The 19,653-nt window shown below is 41.1% G+C and overlaps 1 protein-coding gene across 5 annotated transcripts in view; it reads left to right on the plus strand.

Moving 5' to 3' along the window:
* Window positions 1–19,653, plus strand: part of acot7 (acyl-CoA thioesterase 7) — a 67,342-nt gene that overhangs the window by 35,372 nt on the left and 12,317 nt on the right. For all 5 annotated transcript variants that reach the window (XM_052562947.1, XM_052562948.1, XM_052562950.1 and 2 more), the window contains 2 exons: window positions 1,566–1,682; window positions 10,814–10,998. In XM_052562947.1, the coding sequence (XP_052418907.1) occupies window positions 1,566–1,682; window positions 10,814–10,998 (302 nt within the window). The remainder of the gene's footprint in view (window positions 1–1,565; window positions 1,683–10,813; window positions 10,999–19,653) is intronic.

Raw genomic sequence — 19,653 nt, forward strand, 5'->3', positions numbered from 1 at the left:
TTTCAAATTAAATTTTGGTATGTTTTAGCTTACCTCAAGGACATCCAAGATGTAAGTTTCTTTGTTTCCGCAGTAGTTCCCATTTTGATATTTTTAGGTCAAACCATTCTTGTCTGTGACTCACATAATGGAGGTCTATGGTCACCACCTCAAAGAGCATGCACAGAGGAGTCCAAATTAAACAATTCCCCATCATAAGTACACATTGATGACCTAAGACGGGAACATGTGGTTTGTGTGAGAACGAACAGTATTTATATCGTTTTTACCTCTTGTACACAACCACGTCCAACTGATCTGAGGGTGCGCATGCTTCCTGTTGTGTGACGTGTGCGCAGACTCTGGCTTAGTCTGCGCAGGCGCGGAAAGCACCGGAAGTGATCTCTCGCACATGAATGTCACTCATTGTTTACTGTTTATCACACGATACGCCCCCAATCTGCACTGTCTGAAATATAATGCCTTAATTGTAATTAATTAATTTGTTCATAATGTACCCTATAATCGTTGCGATTATAATAAACACAACACATTACTCACTCTATTGACAGCGTGCCATTGGGTCCCTCTGTTAGTGGACGTCGCCTCCAGTTTATACGTGGCAAACAAAACACAATGTGCATAACGTGCATCAACGTTGTCTGTTGATATATTGAAATCATCTTCCATTGCAATTTCCTGTACGTCTAAATATATTTAGATATTCACAGTGAAAGGTAAGGCTTTCGAAATATCTGTTTAAACCATAGACAGTAAGTGTAAACAATGAGTGATGTACACGCGCGAGAGATCACTTCCGGCACTTTCTGCACTTGCGCAGACTAAGCCAGAGCGTGCGCGCACGTCACACAACAGGAAGCGCGTGCGCCCTCATATCAGTTGGACGTGGTTGTGTATAAGAAGTAAAAACAATATAAATACTGTTCGTTTTCTCACACAAACCGCTCGTTTCATGTCTTAGGTCATCAATGTGTACTTACGATGGGGAATTGTTTAATTTGGACTCCTCTCTGCATGCTCTTTGAGGTGGTGACCATAGACCTCCATTATATGACCTCCATATATACAGACAATAACGGTTTGACCTAAAAATATCAAAATGGGAACTATTGCGGAAACAAAGACATCTATATCTTGGATGCCCTTGAGGTAAGCTAAAACATATCAAAATTTAATTTGAAAGTGAACCATCCCTTTAACACATTTAAATATCACTGAAACACTGTCATAGCAGTGGATATCAGTTAGATATCAGCCGTCCAGCCTGACACTGAGCTCTTGTCATGACAACAGGGCTATTTAAGGGTCAAAGCAGTACTTTAAGTTGGGGGGATGTAAGAGGATGTTTACTGCACATATGTATGCAGTGGATTCTGGTTATATACACACTGTCAGCATGAGATCATGACTCTTATTATCACAAGTGCCTTTGCATTTTCTTTCAGCAGAACTAACAGTTTATGACTTCTGGATGGTTTTTACTCTGATGCTTCAGAGCTAAGTTGATAGATACAGTATACATATTCACAGTCTGATTGTAAGTCACTGATATATGTAATCTTCAGGTGTGACCATGAAGCTGATGGATGAGGTGGCAGGGATTGTTGCTGTTCGTCATTGCAAGACCAACATTGTGACCGCATCTGTGGACGCCATTAACTTCCATCGCAAGATCAAGAAAGGTAATGAAAAAATACATGTTGCCTATTTTCATTGTAGCACAGAGATAATTGTTGGTACATGGTTTCTGATTCTCACAGAAATCTCAAAGACATCTGATTTCCTTTATGACTGGTTAAAAATAAGTTAAAAATAGACTGTGGACAGCCTTTAGGTTGCTTGTGTTGTAAATAGGTTAGTGGAAAATTGCATAATGCATTATGTATTGCTGAATACTAGTGTAGTTTGCCAAATATTAGGTCTGTATTGACATCTGATAATTGACTGGACCAAAAAGCAATTCTAGTGATTTATTCTCAGTTCTTGTTTTGTAAAAGATAGGCAGTTGAAAGATATAATTATGCAACACATTACTCTGTTAAAACTTCTTGCATCCCAGATTGAATCTGGGATATACAGTACACACACACACACACACACACACACACACACACACACAGAGAATTGATTGAGATCGGTTACCATTTTTTACAAAGCTGTATTTGGAAACCTTTTAAACATATACAGAGCAAACCCTGATGCAGTGCAAATTATTTGCTGATGAAGTGTTTTTTGTTATAAAACGTCATTATTTTTTTATTAGTCATTATTTCAAACCAAAAAATATCTGTTTTCCATATTCTGTTTTTCAAAACCCAAGCTCTTCGCTGGAGCACAAGAGTGCACTTGGTGCACTTTCCAGTTCTGTCTTTCTGAACGTAGCATTATAACAGTCTATGTGCATAATACAGCATCGCGGATTCTTAGTTGTTGTTGTTGTTGAATATGATTTAGAAGACATTTTTAGAAGAACATTTGTTTGTCATGTTATCATCCTGTAAATACAGCGTTTGAATTGTACTTTGAAATCTTTGAAATTGTAACAAAGAATGGAAGAAAACAACAGCCTCACTGGTATTCAGTGTATATACAATGGATGACACTATGACTGTGCTGGATTTCACTGAAGCAGAGACTTTTCATCCTTCCACTAAAATAAACTTAGACCTTGACCCAGCCTCTTTCAGAGCGCATGAAGCCTTTAGGTTTACTATTCTTTCATATTACATGACTGAGCAAAAATGATTTATTTGTTTCATTAATTATTATGCTTATTTCTTTCTCCATTCATTAATTACTCATCTGACTCATTCATGTTTGCATACTCTAAATATTTTCATCTGCTAATACTATGGGACTTGACAAACAAACCCATGCTCTATTATAGAGGTGTGCAAATATACAAAAGGCACATTCTTTTTTAGTTTGTTCTAAAACCTTGCTCGTAATCACTCTATGTTCAAAGCCATTTGTGTCTTTCTGACATGAACTTGGTAAAGCTCTCAGGATTTTAAATTATTTAGTTTTCTCAGGCTTATTTCAGCAGCAGTGACTTTGGTTGGGTCTTAACTTTTAGGTGTTCATTTCTACATCAGTAGCATCACCAGACAGAATTGCAAAAGTAATAATAACATCTGCAGTTGGCAGGGAAAACAAATTGTCCCAGAGTTTACTCTGCCTGTCTAGTCAAATGTGCAGAGCAATGATCTAATGCCACAGAGTCTGCTTAGTGCTCTGGAAGAGGAAATGGTTATGTGATGAGCCCCAGATACAGATCCCCAGTGAAGACCTTGTCTCTTAGACGGCCATAAGGACAAGACCACGGATCCAGATGAGTCCTCTGCACTGCATCTAACTTTGCTGCAGCCTGGAACTGAACTTCTGGTTTCGTCTGGTCAGAGGAGAATTGCCCCCCCAACTGAGCCTGGTTTCTCAAAAGGTTTTTTTTTTCTCCATTCTGTTACCGATGGAGTTTTGGTTCCTTGTTGCTGTCACCTCTGGCTTGCTTTGTTTGGGACACTTAATTTCCAGTTATAATGTTGACTTGATTGCACAAATTCTATTTAAACTAAACTGAGCTGGATGAGGACATCACTGAATTCAATGATGAACTGCCTTTAACTGAAAATTTAATGTTTTCTGTTGTCCTTTTTGCATTGACACACTATTTTACTATTTAATACTGTAAAGCTGCTTTGACACAATCTGTATTGTTAAAAGCACTATATAAAGACCTAACTTGTGTGTAGCGTATCAGACCCCAACCAGACAAATTAAAGATTCGATCGGGAGCATGGTTGAAACATGAGGAGCCGAATTACACAGGAAAGCAACAGGATGTTGTAAATCAAATCCGTGCGCCAGCCAGTCTGAAGCAAGCTAACCAATCAACTCTTTCACAGAACAGCTTTCATCATGTTTGCTTGAAACGTTTCTGACCATTAGTCATTCAAATGTATCATATTCATATTCTAGGAATCATGTCCAAAATTATACCCTGCAAGACATGAAAATTCGGACCACATGATTGATAAGATAACATATGATTTATGACACCCCGAGCAAAGACAATATCTAATTGGTCAAGACAACATTTGAGGTGTTGCCAAAAGGCCAATTTAAATACTCAGGACACCATGAAATTTGGCTTTTAGCTTAGCTTTTTGTCATGTCAGCTCTTAGCTGCTGCTTTTTGTCATCACTTTTAGCGTTTCTTTGATCGCGGTTCCAGCGTGCTTCGGCCTGCACACCTGCTGCTACTTAGCCAATATGAGAAGAAACACCACCTAGTCTCAGCAAATTTTACTTCTATTTTACTCCCTGATGGAAGGAACAGAGACGTTATGTTGAACGACATATGGGGTCTCACTTGGGAGGCCAATCATCTCTGAGTTTACGAGAAAACGTCAATGAAAATTGGCTAGTGGATTTAGCATACCTGAGCCACTCCCCGTGCCAAGGGGTATAAATAGGGCGACAGGTGCATCCACTCATTAGGTTTTATGCTGAGGAGCCGAGAACGTGTACCGGCAACAGCGACCGGTTCAAGGTTGTGGCATGGGGACATAACGTCTCCGTTCCCTCCATCAGGCAACAAGGGTTACGTACGTAACCGAGATGTTCCCTATCTGTCGGTCACTATGAGTAATGTCGAACGACATATGGGGTCCTATGGAAAACACCACAACCTGAATACCGTCACAACCCTGTGGCGCTGCAATTGTCGACAAGCCCTGGCGTGCCACAAAAGCTACGCTTAAGGTCGTAACCTTCCCAAAGCCCCAGCGCAAATTCACTGACCTTGGTGCCGAAGGGGCCAAAGGGAGAGTACATCGCCGCCCACACAAAGTTAGTGGAAGGGATTTCAACCTTCGGAGAAAGATTGCTTCAAATCTTCCCTATTTGTTCTTACAGCTTGGCAAGACGATGGGGGAGCGAGCCTTAGGAAAAGGTCACTACGGAGACCACATCCTACCCGTAGGGAGGTGACATGTGAAGATACTGATATGGACTGGCCCGGGGGGCAGTTATACATATGGAATGGGTCTCTGAGGCAGGTCCTACCTTAGAATAGGGATGGGACAGTTGGCAGAAGAGACTGACAGAGCGGGTCTGTCAAGGGAAGACACAGGTTTGCCAAGAGGGAAACCTTACCGTGGAAGAATCAAGCCATATGAACACCTAGCCCAGTACAGGGGCTGACCGGAACTCCGGGCATGCTAAACCAGTACTGGGCCTGGCGACATACTGCTCCGCCAAGTCTGATTGCCGAGGCTGCTGGAGGATGCTCGACCAGGGAACGCCAAGCGTGGAACTCTACTGGGAGAAGAAAGGCGCTCACATCCCCATGTTAGGGGGAATGGCACAGCAAGCTTGACACCCAGCCAGCCCTTCCCGCTAATTACCAGTTACCCAACACACGGGAAGAAACTGGCTCTACACGGAGGTTGTAAAACCTTGTAAAGCTTCTGCTGACCTCCAAAGCAGACCAGGAGCTGCTCAGAGCTTCTGAAGCTCTGGGTGCAGTCCACGTATATGTGAAGCGCTCTTACAGGACACAGCAACATCAAGGCTGGATCTGCCTCCTCCAGGGGCACTGCTTGCAGGTTTACCACCTGGTCTCGGAAGGGAGTGGTGGGAACCTTGGGCACGTATCCCAGCAGGTGTCTCAGGACAACGTGAGAGTAGGCTGGCCCGAACACAAGGCACTCTTCACTTACCAAAAATGCTTGGAGGTCCCCAACCCTTTTGATGGAATTGAGCGTGATCAGGAGCGCTGTCTTGAGAGACAGGAACTTAAGCTGGATTAAATCCAGTGGCTCAAAGGGACCCCTCTGAAGTCCCGCCAGGATAATAGAGAGGTGCCAGGAGGGAATCAGGGGTGTCCTAGGAGGATGTAACCTTCTGGCACCCATCAGGAACCTAACGATCAGGTCATGCCTCCCCAAGGACCGGCCGTCCACTGCATTGTGATGGGCTGCAATGGCAGCCACATATACTTTCAGGGTGGAAGATGACAGCCCACGCTCCAACCTTTCTTGCAGGAAAGAAAGCACGACTCTGACCGGGCACCTCCGGGGGTATTCTCGGTGAGAAGAACACCAATTCGTGAACAGACTCCACTTCAGAGCATAGGCCTGCCTCGTAGAGGGGGCTCTAGCCTGAGTGATAGTGTCTGCCACCGATGCCAAATGGTGCCAAGCCCCTGAGAGAGAAGGTCCCTCCTCAGGGGGATGTGCCAGGGAGGGGCTGTCACGAGGAGCATGAGTTCCGAAAACCAGGTCCGGGTGGGCCAGTAAGGCGCAACCAACAGGACCTGTTCCTCGTCCTCCCTGACCTTCACAGCATCTGTGCAAGCAGGCTTACTGGGGGAAACGCAGACTCGACTCCAGATCAGCTGGACCATCTGGGGAAGGAGTCACCATTCCCCGGGAAAGGTGAGCTGTCGTGAGAGCGCGTCGGCTGCACGATTGAGCTCCCCCGGGATCTGGATAGCGCGCAGCGACTTGAGCCGTGTCTGACTCCAGAGGAGATGGCGGGCGAGTTGAGACATGCGACATGATCGTAGACCTCCCTGTCGGTTGATGTACGAAACAGCCGCAGTGTTGTCCGTGCGGACCAACAAGTGCCTGTCTAGCAACAGAGGACGATACCGCCGTAAGGCTAGATGCACTGCCAGCAACTCCAGACAGTTAATGTGCCAAAGCAGTCGAGGTCCTGTCCAGGACCCTGAACCTGCCTGCCTGTTGCATGTCGCATCTGTTGTGACAATAACACACATCAGTGTGATGGTGACACGATGTGTACCGTGGCGCCATTCCCATCTCTGGACTCGGGAGTGCAACCAGTGCTGAAGTGGCCTCATATGGAGCAACCCAAGCGGTGTGACTGTGGCTGCGGATGCCATATGCCCCAGGAGCCTCTGGTGAGCCATGAGGTCATACTCACCAAGTCTAACTCCATACTGAGATAAGAGATTCTCTGCACAGGGGAGAGCTTGCTCTTCTCTCGGTTGACCTGAAGCCCCAACTGACTGAGGTGGCGGAGCACCAAATCCCTGTGATCGCACAACTGCTCTCGGGACCGGGCCATAATAAGCCAGTCATCGAGATAGTTGAGGATCCTGATGCCCACTTCCCAGAGTGGGGCAAGGGCGCCCTTCGCGAGCTTCATGAAGACATGGTCTGTGGCGAGGGAGGATTGAGACATGAAAGTATGCGTCTTTCAGGTCGATAGCTGCAAACCAGTCCTGGGGCTGAACGCCTTTGAGAATGCGTTTCTGCGTCAGCATCTTAAACGGGAGCTTGTGCAGGGCCCGATTCAAGACTCGCAGATCCAGGATAAGCCGAAGGACACCGCTTTTCTTAGGTACGATGAAGTAAGGGCTGTAAAACCCTGTCCTCATCTCGGCTGGAGGGACCGGCTCGATTGCATCCTTCGCCAGCAGGACAACAATCTCCTCGTGCAAGACAGAGGCATCCCGGACTGCCACCGAAGTCTCGGGGATGCCTTTGAACTTGGGAAGTCGCCGGGCGAACTGAATCGCGTAACCGAGTCGGACCGTGCGAATGAGCCAGCGTGACGTGTTGGGCAGCGCAAGCCACACTCCCAGACTCCGTACAAGTGGCACCAAAGGGACAGTCGACAAACCCGCAGTTGTGCAGCGATGGGGAGTTGTGTCGGATGGCCCAGAAGGCATCGTGTTCCAAGTCATCACAGCCACACTCCTCGTGTTCCCGGAGGAACTGGCCAGAGACGTGTGGAGAGGCGTTGCGTCTCCGAACCGCAGCCTCTTGACCGCTGGTGAAAGGGGGCGTCGTGGGTGAGAATGAGGAGGCAATGTGTCACTCATTGTTAACCCGCAAGCCTTGCCCCTCGGAGGAAAGGGAATTGCTCTTCTATGAAAAAGTGGGTGCCACCGGCCATTGGACCAGCAGCAGAACAGAAAGAAACAAAAACTGAGGATTCTCCACCCGGCCCAGGCGAAGAAGAGGCTCTGTCTCCACCAGCTACTGAAGAGCAGTCTCCCACACCTCCGAGTTGCCCGTGTCAGGGCCACTTAGTCGTCTTCCTCGAGGACTTCGCAGCCGGAATTGACATGGGGGGTGCCGCTCTCCTGTGCAGGGCTCGATGCGCCGGCCTCGAAGAACCCTCAGCATGGGGTGGAGCTGGTGTGGAGGACGCAGGGGAGCGCCCACAGCAACGAGCAGGCTGAGGCACTGCCTGTGACGGAATGGTGGCAACCGGAGGATCACGTCGTGACGAGATGTGCTGTATGGCCTCAGTCTGCTGTTGTTCTGTCAGGAACTGCTGGGCACAGCCCCTGACAGCATCGCCACACAGGACAGCCTGGGAGATGGGAGCATCGAGCATTGAGTGCACTTTGTCAATGTCTCTCATACAGACCAGGCTGAACCAGAAACGGCACTACTGGACCACCAGAGTGGACATCGCATTCCAGAGGGACTGCGTCGTGACTTCTGTCACCCGGAAGGGGGAGGTCAGTCGCCATGCGCAGCTCCTGCATCAACCTCAGGTTGGTTTTACCCTCGTGCATTTGTTAAAGCCTTGGATTGCTGAGTTTGCAGGATAGCCATGGCATGCAAAGCAGAGGCAGCTTGGCCCGCAGCACTGTAAGCCTTGGTAGCGAGCGCGGCCGACAGCTTACAGGCCTTGGGTGAGAGGCGCGGACTATTCCTCAAGGTGGCGGCGTTTTGCGGATACAAGTGCACTGCAATCGCACTCTCCTGATGGGGAATGTCAACGCACCCCTAGCTGCCCCGCCATCGAGGGTAGTGAGGACGGAGGAACGAAATGAGCTGCGGCCATAAAAAGGGGCCATCCACAACTACATCACACATCACTTCCCCATGCACATCCGGGAAGAAAGGAACCAGACTAAAATGTGGTTGTGAGCCGCGCTCTACACCAAGAACCAATCAAACAGCCATGAGCACTCAGGGCTGTTCAGTACATCCACCTCCATCCTGATGCTCACAGCTGCCCGAGCAAGCAACGCTGTCAACTCTGGGTCCAATTCGGCAGTGGCGACAACACCCGAGGTGGCGACAGCACCCGAGGTGTTGCATGAACCATCCACGAACGCACCTTCAGCATGTTGAATGCCCAGACACGGAAGACAATGATCATGGCCATTGTCAGAGAACAGGAAATGACCGCATCCAGAAGGACGTGGAAGAAACTTTTGTTTAGTGATGATGAGACAGAAGCAGTCGGAACGATTCTTAACAGTATAGGGATATACTCTCTGCCCAGATTCAGTTAAGTGCAACAAAGTTGATTGGCACAATGTACAGACAGTTACCCGAAACATAGAGCAAAAGCAACCCTGGAGCTTTTAAAGGTAAAAAAGTGGAATATTCTGCAGTGGCAAGTCAATCTCCTGATCTCAACCTGATTGAGCATGGATTTCACTTGCTGAAGACAAAACTAAAGGCAGAAAGACCCACAAACAAACAACAACTGAAGTATATGTCTGGTATTCTATAGGCAATCTGTTCATTTTTCCTAAGATACCAGATGCATTGACTGGAAAGACAGTGAAGAAACGATATAACAAAATAAAATATCTGCCTCAGGCTCTGTTTCCATGGAAATAAAGATTAGATGTATATATCAAAGACGGCAGGAAATGGACCTAACAATTTCAACCATCCTCTTTTTCTCAGCCTTGTTCTAAATGACAAATTGCCATGAATGCTTTTAAATGGGCAAGATCCACTTTTCTACACTGTAACTAGCAATTCAGAGTCCCGAGGTCTTATTAAGCCATTCTGCATCTATCTCAGAGCTCCATTAAATGCGTAAAGGTACATTTAAGCATTAGTTTTTCCCAGAATCCATTAAGAGTATGTGTTATATAAAGGGATAATGAGGTCGGTCCATTCCTGGCTGTGTTTAATAGAGTCTGGTGTCAAAACTGCATCACTGACAGGGCCAGTGAAATGAAAAAAAAATTTAAGTGAGTAAGTGATGCTCTGAAAAACCTTGACAGATCAGATAAAAGTCATCGGATATAGGAAGCTTCGAGCAATAACTGTTAGTTTGGACGGGGCTACAAGGAACACATGGTCACCCCCACCCACGAAACCTTTTGCAAAATCATGCAGCCTCATTAGTTCTCTCATTCTCCATGCACACTGGAAATGTTTGATCTTTTTTTCTCTCTGTGTGTGTGTGTGTGTGTGTGTGTGTTAAATGAATGACATAGCTAGTATTGCTAGGGTTCAAATTACTCAACTGGTGGAATACACATACAGTAATGATCAAATGCATACATGTACTGTATATTGTGCCTTGAACAAGTCTCTTTTAATAAAAGTGTCGACCAGATAAATGAATTTAAACATACATTTATTAAACATCATTAAAAATGTATACATTAAGCACAGATCTCTGAATTCCTTGTGGCTATTTTATTTTATTCCTTAGATGACATGTCAGACCACTAAAAAAGAAATTAATAAAAAAAAAACATACAATATTTTTTTACATATAGCTTATTTTTAGTTGAGTCTCCACATTAGACACAGTTATTCAGTTCTTCTTAGAACCTACTGTTTATGTACTCATTCATTACTCAAAAAGAATAAGGTTGCCTCATTAAATCTATAACTTTGTTGTTATTATATATTTATTAGATTAGTCTATACATAGTACATACTGTACACTTTCCTGCTTACTGCTACACTGCTACAAAATTCTGTGAACTCATATATACATTTGTCTTACATTGGAAACGGCATCATGTAATATGAGTAGATGTAATATCTGACATTATGTGTCTCTGCAGGCTGTGTCATTACTGTTTCCGGCCGAATGACCTTCACCAGTAATAAGTCAATGGAGATTGAGGTTTTCGTTGATGCTGACCCACTGGTGGAGGCTGAGAAGGGAAAATATAGGGCTGTTACAGCCTTCTTCACCTACATCTCTCTGGACAAAGAAAACAAGCCCCTTCCAGTGCCGCCACTGAAGGTGAGTAATGCGCAGCTTATACATGTATGCACTGTGATATAGGAATATTGATGAATATGTGAATGTTAAAGTTTTGAGACAAAAAAATAAAATAAAAGAAATAAATAAATAAAAACTTAATTTAAGTTTTAGTGTAAAAGGCACTGTCTAGTTTCTATATATTTTGAGTCATGTGCATGAGACAGGACTTGGTGACCTACAGTACATTTCAAGATGGTTTCCTAACATGAGGCAGCACCAAATTATTTGGATGATTATTTGAAATTGTATTCTTGAGGGTGATGCTTTCAGTCCTTGATCCTTCCATTCATCATGGCAGAACAGGGCAGATTGAAGGGCAAATAACACAAATGACACTGTACTGCTTGTAGAGCACCCAATAAAATAACGCAAAATGTGCTTTTAAGAATGCAAAATTAAGAATGCCTACTGCAAAATGGGTAGTGAAAAATAATTACTAAGAAAATTGTATAATTTGGATAAGAACTGAATATAATATTTTTAGGCTGTTTTGTGTTATTTGCAATTAAATATAAATATAAGTTTACATTTATTTAAAATGCAGTTACTGCAGAGTGCTTTTTTGACGCACTTTAGTGGGACTACACTTACACCTTCAGTGAAAGTCTATGGGATTCTTTCCTCTTATTTTAACATTTCACAGGTGAAAATCATGACTCTGATCAGAGTCTACTCCAGAGTCTACTCCACAAAGGCCAAACTTTTTTTTGAGTAACTTACTCAACGCTGGTCGGGAGTCATCAGCGTAGCAATGAAAGATAAAACCATGTCAATTAATTATGTGACCTAATGGAAGTGTATACATGATGAAAAATAAAGAACCAAGCACAGAACCCTGAGGAACACCATGAGTGAAAGAGGTAGAAGTGAAGTGGACTTAGTCTGACAGATAGAGATATAATGTTGATGTCAGACAGATACGAAATTAACCAGGAGAGAGCAGTTCCAAAAATGGTCGGGAGTCATCAGCGTAGCAATGAAAGATAAAACCATGTCAATTAATTATGTGACCTAATGGAAGTGTATACATGATGAAAAATAAAGAACCAAGCACAGAACCCTGAGGAACACCATGAGTGAAAGAGGTAGAAGTGAAGTGGACTTAGTCTGACAGATAGAGATATAATGTTGATGTCAGACAGATACGAAATTAACCAGGAGAGAGCAGTTCCAAAAATGGCTAGAGCAGAAAGATGTGAGATGAGAATGCTATGAGAGATGGTGTCAAAAGCAGAGCAGAAGTCTAAGAAAATTAGGATACTGATGCAACCAGTTCATGAGGAGCTCTTTGAGAACTCCACACGTGCCATTTCAGTACTGTGAAGGGAGCCTGGTTAGAGACACTCAAAGATTATCACAGTCTACCCCACAAAGACCATGTATTGAAATTTAGGGATACCCTAATGAGTTATTTCCTTGTATGTTATTTTTTTTTTGTAATTTGGTTTTGAGAAAACACCTGAATCAGTCAATTAGTTAGTCAGTAATTATATAATAAATATTTTGGGTCATGTAATGAACTGCAAATTATATGCTAAAAAATGTGCCCTCATGAGCACATGACTTATGCAGCAAATAAAGGATTTATGTAAGATTGGCCTCAGGCAGATATTCATCCTTGAACAGAAGGCCAATCAATCATCATTTTGGCTGTAAGCAGGCATGCAGAGACACCACTGATATGGTAGTGACAGAAGGTAAGCTCCATAGGTGCTGGCATTCTCAGCTCCCTGATGAAAACTCATAATAGCCACACTGTGCAACATCGATACACAAGCTACTCTCAGTTGTTTGTGCACACTGAATCCAGAAGCAGCTGGGTGATTCTATAATTTAGTGTAAAATTATTGTTTATTCCCAAAAATGATCACCATTTTTATTTTTATTCAGTTTATATTTTTTTAATTATATTGCTTTTCAAAATGTCAGATTTCAAAAGGAACATAAAACGTTAATATTCAATACAGAAAACATCTGTATTTGTTTATTTGTATATACAGCAATTCATACAGCAATTCTCCAGTTTCCCTATTTATACCCTAACGGAAAAGAAAAAATCGTATATGTTTTTGAAATGCATTTATTTTGTGTTAATAAAGTAAAAATATGTTTACTTATCTGCTTAATAAAAATACCCTGCAGTTGTACCTTTGGTAACCTAAACTCTACTAATTCTTAAAGTCTGCAAAATTGGAACAACTAATTTTGTGCTTAATGCACTTTAATTGTGCGGAATTTGTGCTGGGTTCCAACCAAAGATATACATGAGTATACCTGATTGAGCTAAAGTGGAACTATTACAAGTATACTTCAGGTACACTGTAAATAGTTTGCATTTTAACTTGCATACTATACAGAGATTATACAATCATTATTAATAGTGATATTAAAACACATTTTAGGCATAATATTAATATTCCTAGGTTATTACATGCAGAGATTTTAGGTCCTATATTTAACACCTCTGTTTTTTTTTCAGAATTTAGCAGTAAGAAATAACTCCTCATCCAGGTTTTTAAATCGACTCTGCATTACGTCAATTTTTCAAATTGGTATTTTTCTCCGGGGCGCGAAGAAATACAGAGCTGAGTATCTTCAGCATAACAGTTAAAGCTAACACCGTGCTTCTTGATGATATCTCCCAAGGGTAACACGTAAATCGTAAAAAGTAACAGAGAGTCTTGAGGTACTCCATAATGCACTTGTGATCGATATGATACCTCTTCACTCACTGCTACGAATTGATGGTGGTCATATAAGTACAATTTAAACCATGCTGATGCACTTCCATTAATGCCAGCAAAGTTTTCTAGTCTATTCAAGAGAATGTTGTGGTCAGTAGTGTCGAATGCAGCTCTAAGATCCAATAAAACTAATAAAGAGATACAACCACGATCAGATGATAAGAGCAGATCATTTGTAACTCTAAGGAGAGCAGTCTCAGTACTATGATACAATCTAAAACCTGACTGGAAGTCCTCACAGATACCATTTTTCTCTAAGAAGAAATATAATTGTGAGGATACTGCCTTTTCTAGTATCTTGGACAGAAAAGGAAGATTCGAGATTGGTCTGTAATCAACTAGTTTTTTGGGGTCTAGTTTTTTGATGAGAAGCTTTAATAACAGCCAGTTTGAAGGTTCTGGGGACATATCCTAATGACAATGACAAATAAATAATAGTCAGAAGAGTACTATTAATAGTAGGAAAAAAGCAGACTTAGTAATTGGGGAAAGAGCAGGGAGGAGGGAAGGAGAGAGAAATAAAAAAAATTGCCTAGTACATTGGGAAAAGATGTAAGGTTTGGTACCTAAGCTAAAATTGCAATCGTCAGACCTGGAGATCGGCCGAATGGATTCGAAAACGATAAAACTCAACTGTTTTTCAAAAATAGTGGATTGTTCCTTTAGGTTTTGCAATTACATACAGTACACTAAAGGCACATACTTGTTTTGTTAAGAAAGTTAATTTCATTTTTTGACTTTGGTTGATGTCAGTTGTACCCCTAAATATAGAATCATTCAGCTACTTGCTTTAGAAATAACTTGATTACTTTTCAGCTCTTATTTGTTTAAGGTCTCCTTTCCATAAATGGAAATGCAAATGAAAACTGCATGAGCATCAGTCATATTGTGGCTCTTTGCTCTTATGTTTCATTATAGAAATAGTATATTGACAGATAATTCCTGCTATTTCAGACTTCAGGTGTTTTTTTTTTTTCCTTCAGTGAAAGATCTTTCATTCTATTTTTAGGATTTCCAGTTTTAGCTCTTGGTGGAGGAGAGTTATGGGCTGGGGGAGGGGTGAACGCACAGAGAAGTGGCGGATCATGGGATGGGTGGGACTATTGAATGGCATGCTGCACACAATGAAAGCTGCAAGGATCACCCAGACATTAAGAGGTTTGCTTTTTCGGGGTGAGCATCGAGACAGGGTCTTCTCAGGAAAAATTTCATCCAAACGTTTTTTTTTTTAACAATATCTAAAGACTTTTTTGAAGTAAATTTACTTGGGAAGCAAAATGATTTAAAATAATACATTTTAAGAGAATTTATCATGAAATTAGTCTACCTAACAGAAAATACACTTAAATAACAAGATATTTTCTCTTAAGACAAGTCATAATAGGTTATATTACAAAATGTTGCATCTCTAGTAAATGCATATTTTTTAAGTGTTTAGACATTTAATTACTAAAAAATAAAATAAAAAAAGAAATGGACAAAAATACTGATTACAAAATTATTATGCAGTGTAGTCACAGATTTTCTGGACCCATTAATGTATGCATTTGACAAACAATCGGCTGGTCCATGCCACACAAAACAAGTTGAGTTACCCTAGCAACTACTGGGTTTGCAGCATAATAACTGTGTTTATTTTTAGACACTGAGTGTGATAAGTGTGCAATAAGAGGTTAAAAGCGTGATATCACACTGCAAACTTGAATACAAATAGAAAAACAAGATCATTCATTACTTGGTAATGAAATTTCCAGTGGTTTCCATGTGAGAATATACTAATAAGATTTCCTGAATCATTCATTTCTGTATGTAAGCATTGCATTTGTGGCAAAAGACTTAGGTAAGGACCCAATAAAAATGCATGTTCTTTTAGACAGACTTGGACTTGGACTTGGACTGAATAAAAATAAAGTTTGGGTTACATACCAATGAAATAGCTGGAAATTTCTTGTTATTCCAAACCTGTATGACATTCTTTCTTCTGTGGAACCCAAAAAGAGATGTTTTGAAATATTCCATTTTCATACAAGTAAGCAAGTGATGACGTGATCGAAAAAGGTTTCATAACAGTAGTTCATACTGATTGTACTTTATACTCCAAATCTTTTGAAGCCATAGTCTTGTGTAGCAAACTGTCCACAGTTTATACTTCCATTGAACTTTGATTCGAAGATTTTGTTAAGAGGAAGATTTTCTGCAAATGACAGAGCTGGCCTTGGGCTCAAGTTCAAGCTTTCATGTAGTACATTTATGTATTTTTTAGCTTTATATCATCTGGTAATAATATTATGCCGTACTTTGGAAAAGAGCAATATACCAATCTGCAAAACTTCTTTGAAAGACATGAATATGATTAAAGGGCAGCCTAATCATTTCTATTTTTAGGTGAATTAAATATTAGCAGCTGGCGAGGCCATGATGAAATGGGTGTTCTGGAATATACTACTGTCTTAAAGTCAATTAATATTTTAATCAAAGCACCTTTACAAAGAGTGCTATTTTAAAATGGTCTCACCCCTGATATAACGTAACAGTGAATTTCCAAAGAAATGCTTCCAGAGAAGATACCTATTTAGTGTTCAGTTGTGCACTAACATGGAGAGGCATTCTGGGAGCAGCTGCAAAGGTCACAGAATGAAAGGTTAATTGAGACATTGTGGATCAGAGAGCTAGTTAAAGCACTTCTCTACTCTATAGCTGGATTATCAGCACAGTATAGTAAAATGTCACTTGTAAAATAAGAACAGTGATTTGATACTAGATCATTCATCAATAGGGTAAAGTTACAATTTTAGGTAAGTTTGGTTGTATCCTGAATCCTGAAGCCATTGTTATAAATGCAAGACATGTCTTGTGTTATGTTGGTTGTGTATGAGAATTGATGTAAAGATGTTTGTATATGTAAGAAATATATATTTTCAATGGCAAGATCTAAAACAGGAAGCACAATTTGGCATCTACAAAATAATGTATAGATGGAGCCTGGAAATTGATTGGCTTAGTCAGTTATGGAGATGTGCATTTATTACATTAATTGTAATACTGTAATATTTTTTACCAGTGAAAAAGTTTGAAGTGTTCTTATTAGCATACATAGACTGCTTTTTCCTTACCCAGTTCACCTTTAACCATGAGTACAGTTCTTCTTGTTGTGCCATCAGCCAGTCTGCTTTATCATTACATAATGTTTCTGTCTTTCGTGATCAGTTACATGATGCTTTAAGCATAGATAGCAGCCTTGCATGTGCCAGCCAAGCAACTGCCATTAAGATACAAGTTAACCAATAGCATTCTCCAGGTGTATTGCTATATTTTGGTAGTACTTACAGTCATGGCCAAAAATATCAGCACTATTGGTAAATATGATCAAAGAAGGCTGTGAAAATAAATCTGCATTGTTAATCCTTTGATATTTTAAAAAAAATCACAAAAATAAGAATTTAAAATGGGGGAAATATCATGATGAAATAAAGGTTTTTCTCAAATACTTGTTGGACACAATTATTGGCACCCCTAGAAATTCTTATGATTAAAATATCTGAAGTATATTCCCATTCATATTCACAATTTTGAGCACTCCAGCATGATTATAAACATGAAATTATCCAGCAGTAGCATCCTGTTTCACAGAGATATATAGAGGAGGTAAAACAAAGCCTAAATCCCCTTAATCATCCATCAAAATGAGAAAAACCAAAGAATATATTTCTGATGTTCAGCAAAATATAGTTGAGCTCCACAAATTGGTGAAGTGGCTTTAAAAAAAGACATAGAGCAGTGAAAATTCCCATTTCTGCCATCAGGGCAATAATTAAGAATTTCCAATCAACATAAATGTTACAAAACTGCCTGAAAGTGGATGTGTGTCTATATCGTCCTAATGTATGGTGAGAAGAAGAGTTTGAGTTGCTAAAGACTCTCCAAGGATCACAGCTGGATAATTTCAGAAAATAGTAGAGGCTCGGGTTCAGAAAACCTTAAAAAAAAATGTCAAAGATGCTACATCACAATATGTTTGGGAGGGTTTCAAGAAAAATTCTCTTAGCTCATCCAAAAACAAATCCCCAGCATATTCAGTTATCAGACATGACAGGAACTTCAAACGAGACTGGCATCTATAGTCAGATGAAACTAAAAAATTAGCTTTTTAGCAGCAAACATTCAATATGGGTTTGGTGAAAACGTAGGGATAACAAATTACCCCATGTTTACAATGAAATATACTGCTGTATTTTTTATGTTGTGGGCCTATATTTCTGCTGGAGTGTCCTGGACATCTTGTTTAGATACTTGGCATCATAAATACCAAGAGATAAAAAATCAGTAAGTGACCGACTCTGTTAGAAATCTTATAATGGGCCATGTTTGGATCTTCCAACCTTACAATAATCCAAACACATACCTCAAAAACAACACAGAAATGGGTCATTGAAACACAAAACCATGCTTCTGCTATAGCCATTCTAGTCTTCTGACCTGAAACCTATAGAAAATGAGAGGAGTGAACTGAAGAGAAGAAGCACCAACATGGAGCTGGGAATCTGAAGGGTCTGGAGTGATTCTGGATGAAGGAATGGTCTCCGATCTCTTGTCAAGTCACCTTTATTTATATAGCGCTTTAAACAAAATACATTGCGTCAAAGCAACTGAACAACATTCATTAGGAAAACAGTGTCAATAATGCAAAATGATAGTTAAAGGCAGTTCATCATTGAATTCAGTGATGTCATCTCTGTTCAGTTTAAATAGTGTCTGTGCATTTATTTGCAATCAAGTCAATGATATCGCTGTAGATGAAGTGACCACAACTAAGCAAGCCAGAGGTGACAGCGGCAAGGAACCAAATCTCCATCGTTGACAGAATGGAGAAAAGAACCTTGGGAGAAACCAAGCTCAGTTGGGGGGCAAGTTCTCCTCTGACCAGACGAAACCAGTAGTTCAATTCCAGGCTGCAGCAAAGTCAGATTGTGCAGAATTCAATTCAAGTTTCAATTCAAGTTTATTTGTATAGCGCTTTTTACAATACAAATCGTTACAAAGCAACTTTACAGAAAATAACGTTTCTACAATATTTAGTAGTAGCTTATAAGTGGTGATTGTCAGTTTGTAGACGTATGACAGGATTTTTTCAGAAAAATTAATACAAGACGTCGTCAGCCAGATGATAAACATTATTAACAGCAATTATTATATGATGCAGTCACACTTAGCAAATATTTGTTAGTTCTGTTCATTGATTCAGAGTTAGCATCATCTGGGGTCCTCTGAGGGTCAGAATTATCTCTTCTCAGGTGTTCTGGATCCAGACTGGAGCTTGTGTAAATCCTAGTTTCCAAGGGATGTAAATTCCGTGGCAAAACATAGAAACGAATAGAGACATCATCAGCATAGCTGCTGTTCCAACAAAGTAAAATTTATTAGTTTAACCCAAGCTAAAGAATAAGAATGAATTTTGCCATATTAACTTGGTACGTGTTACTACAAGGTCTTTACCGGGGATCTGTATCTGGGGCTCTAGTTGTCCTGGTCTCAGCTTTCTTTCAGGGCTGCAGAGGTCCTTTCTAAGTGCCGATCAACCATCTTGTCTGGATACGTATTGGATTCGGGTGACTGCAGTGACCCTCTGATCTAGATACAGACTGGATCTGGTGGCTACAGTGACCTCGGAATAAGAGAGAAACAGACTAATATTTGCGTAGATGCCATTCTTCAAATGATGTAGCAAGTACATCGGGTGTTATGTGAAGTGTTTCTGGATCTGGTTTACCTAATTAATGAAGCCTAAAAATCCTTTAACGGATTTGGATATTAAAAGCATATTAGTATGTTATGTGTATGCCAGGTTAAAGAGATGGGTCTTTAATCTAGATTTAAACTGCAAGAGTGTGTC

This window comes from Carassius gibelio, chromosome B8, assembly GCF_023724105.1.
Source record: "Carassius gibelio isolate Cgi1373 ecotype wild population from Czech Republic chromosome B8, carGib1.2-hapl.c, whole genome shotgun sequence".
Classification (NCBI taxonomy): Eukaryota; Metazoa; Chordata; class Actinopteri; order Cypriniformes; family Cyprinidae; genus Carassius; species Carassius gibelio.